The sequence below is a fragment of the Austrofundulus limnaeus genome, unplaced genomic scaffold, assembly GCF_001266775.1.
Source record: "Austrofundulus limnaeus strain Quisiro unplaced genomic scaffold, Austrofundulus_limnaeus-1.0 Scaffold3113, whole genome shotgun sequence".
NCBI lineage: Eukaryota > Metazoa > Chordata > Actinopteri > Cyprinodontiformes > Rivulidae > Austrofundulus > Austrofundulus limnaeus.
Genome location: NW_013955515.1, coordinates 8,638 through 9,737, shown reverse-complemented (window position 1 = coordinate 9,737; position 1,100 = coordinate 8,638). Strand labels below are relative to the sequence as shown.

The 1,100-nt window shown below is 47.6% G+C and overlaps 1 protein-coding gene across 1 annotated transcript in view; it reads left to right on the top strand.

Moving 5' to 3' along the window:
- Nucleotides 1-1,100, top strand: part of ogfod3 (2-oxoglutarate and iron dependent oxygenase domain containing 3) — a gene marked incomplete at both ends in the record, with an annotated part of 7,217 nt that overhangs the window by 1,997 nt on the left and 4,120 nt on the right. Inside the window, 1 exon segment of the mRNA XM_014000448.1 lies at nucleotides 431-487. Coding sequence (XP_013855902.1) covers nucleotides 431-487 — 57 coding nt within the window.

The window sequence follows — 1,100 nt, the reverse complement described above, 5'->3', positions numbered from 1 at the left end:
CCATCCTCCTCTCCTCTCTCCATCCTCCTCTCCTCTCTCCATCCTCCTCTCCTCCCTCCATCCTCCTCTCCTCCCTCCATCCTCCTCTCCTCCCTCCATCCTCCTCTCCTCCCTCCATCCTCCTCTCCTCCCTCCATCCTCCTCTCCTCCCTCCATCCTCCTCTCCTCTCTCCATCCTCCTCTCCTCCCTCCATCCTCCTCTCCTCCCTCCATCCTCCTCTCCTCTCCATCCTCCTCTCCTCCCTCCATCCTCCTCTCCTCTCTCCATCCTCCTCTCCTCTCCATCCTCCTCTCCTCTCTCCATCCTCCTCTCCTCTCTCCATCCTCCTCTCCTCTCTCCATCCTCCTCTCCTCTCTCCATCCTCCTCTCCTCCCTCCATCCTCCTCTCCTCTGTTGTTCCTGGTCCTGCTGTGAGCCTTGTGTCTGCAGGTATTTTGGAGAACAAATCAGGACCGTGTTCGAACAGGAGGACTTCAGTCTTTACAGGTAACTCTGACACGTTGTAGCTGAAAATGAGACACGTTTATCTGCACTGAGTAATTTTACAATGTGACCAAACTATCAGCTGCCTCCTAAAAGGCAACATGGCAGTGGAACGGTCAGAGTAAAAGGGAAAAATCAAAATGTGTATTTTGCATTCATACAGTGTTTTAATTACAATTCTGATTGAAATCATTCTCTGCTGTAATGGAAACAATATTAAAAAGTACAACTTTCCACCTGCTGAACTGGGCTGTGAAGCAGAGCCAAGAATAATAATTATTGTATTTAAGGCATGTGGCTGTTGCTATGTGACATCATTGTGGATAAACAGTCTGGCATGTCTGTCTCTGATAGACATGAAAGTCGTACAGTTAAGGCTGAGTTATACTCGCTGTTTGGTCCGCCGGTTTGAGCGTGTGGAGTGTGTGCACGTTAAGCCGAGCGGCTTCTGTGTTTATGGTTGATACCATGTGACAAAGTGCTGTTCTTTTACAGACCAGCAGGTGGCAGTACGCTTTAAAACCTGGGCATAGGTTGTAAGAAACAGCTGTAGAAGAAGAAATGTATGATGTCACAACTTTATTTTGTTTCTATTTTATTCATTCATGTTTTTATT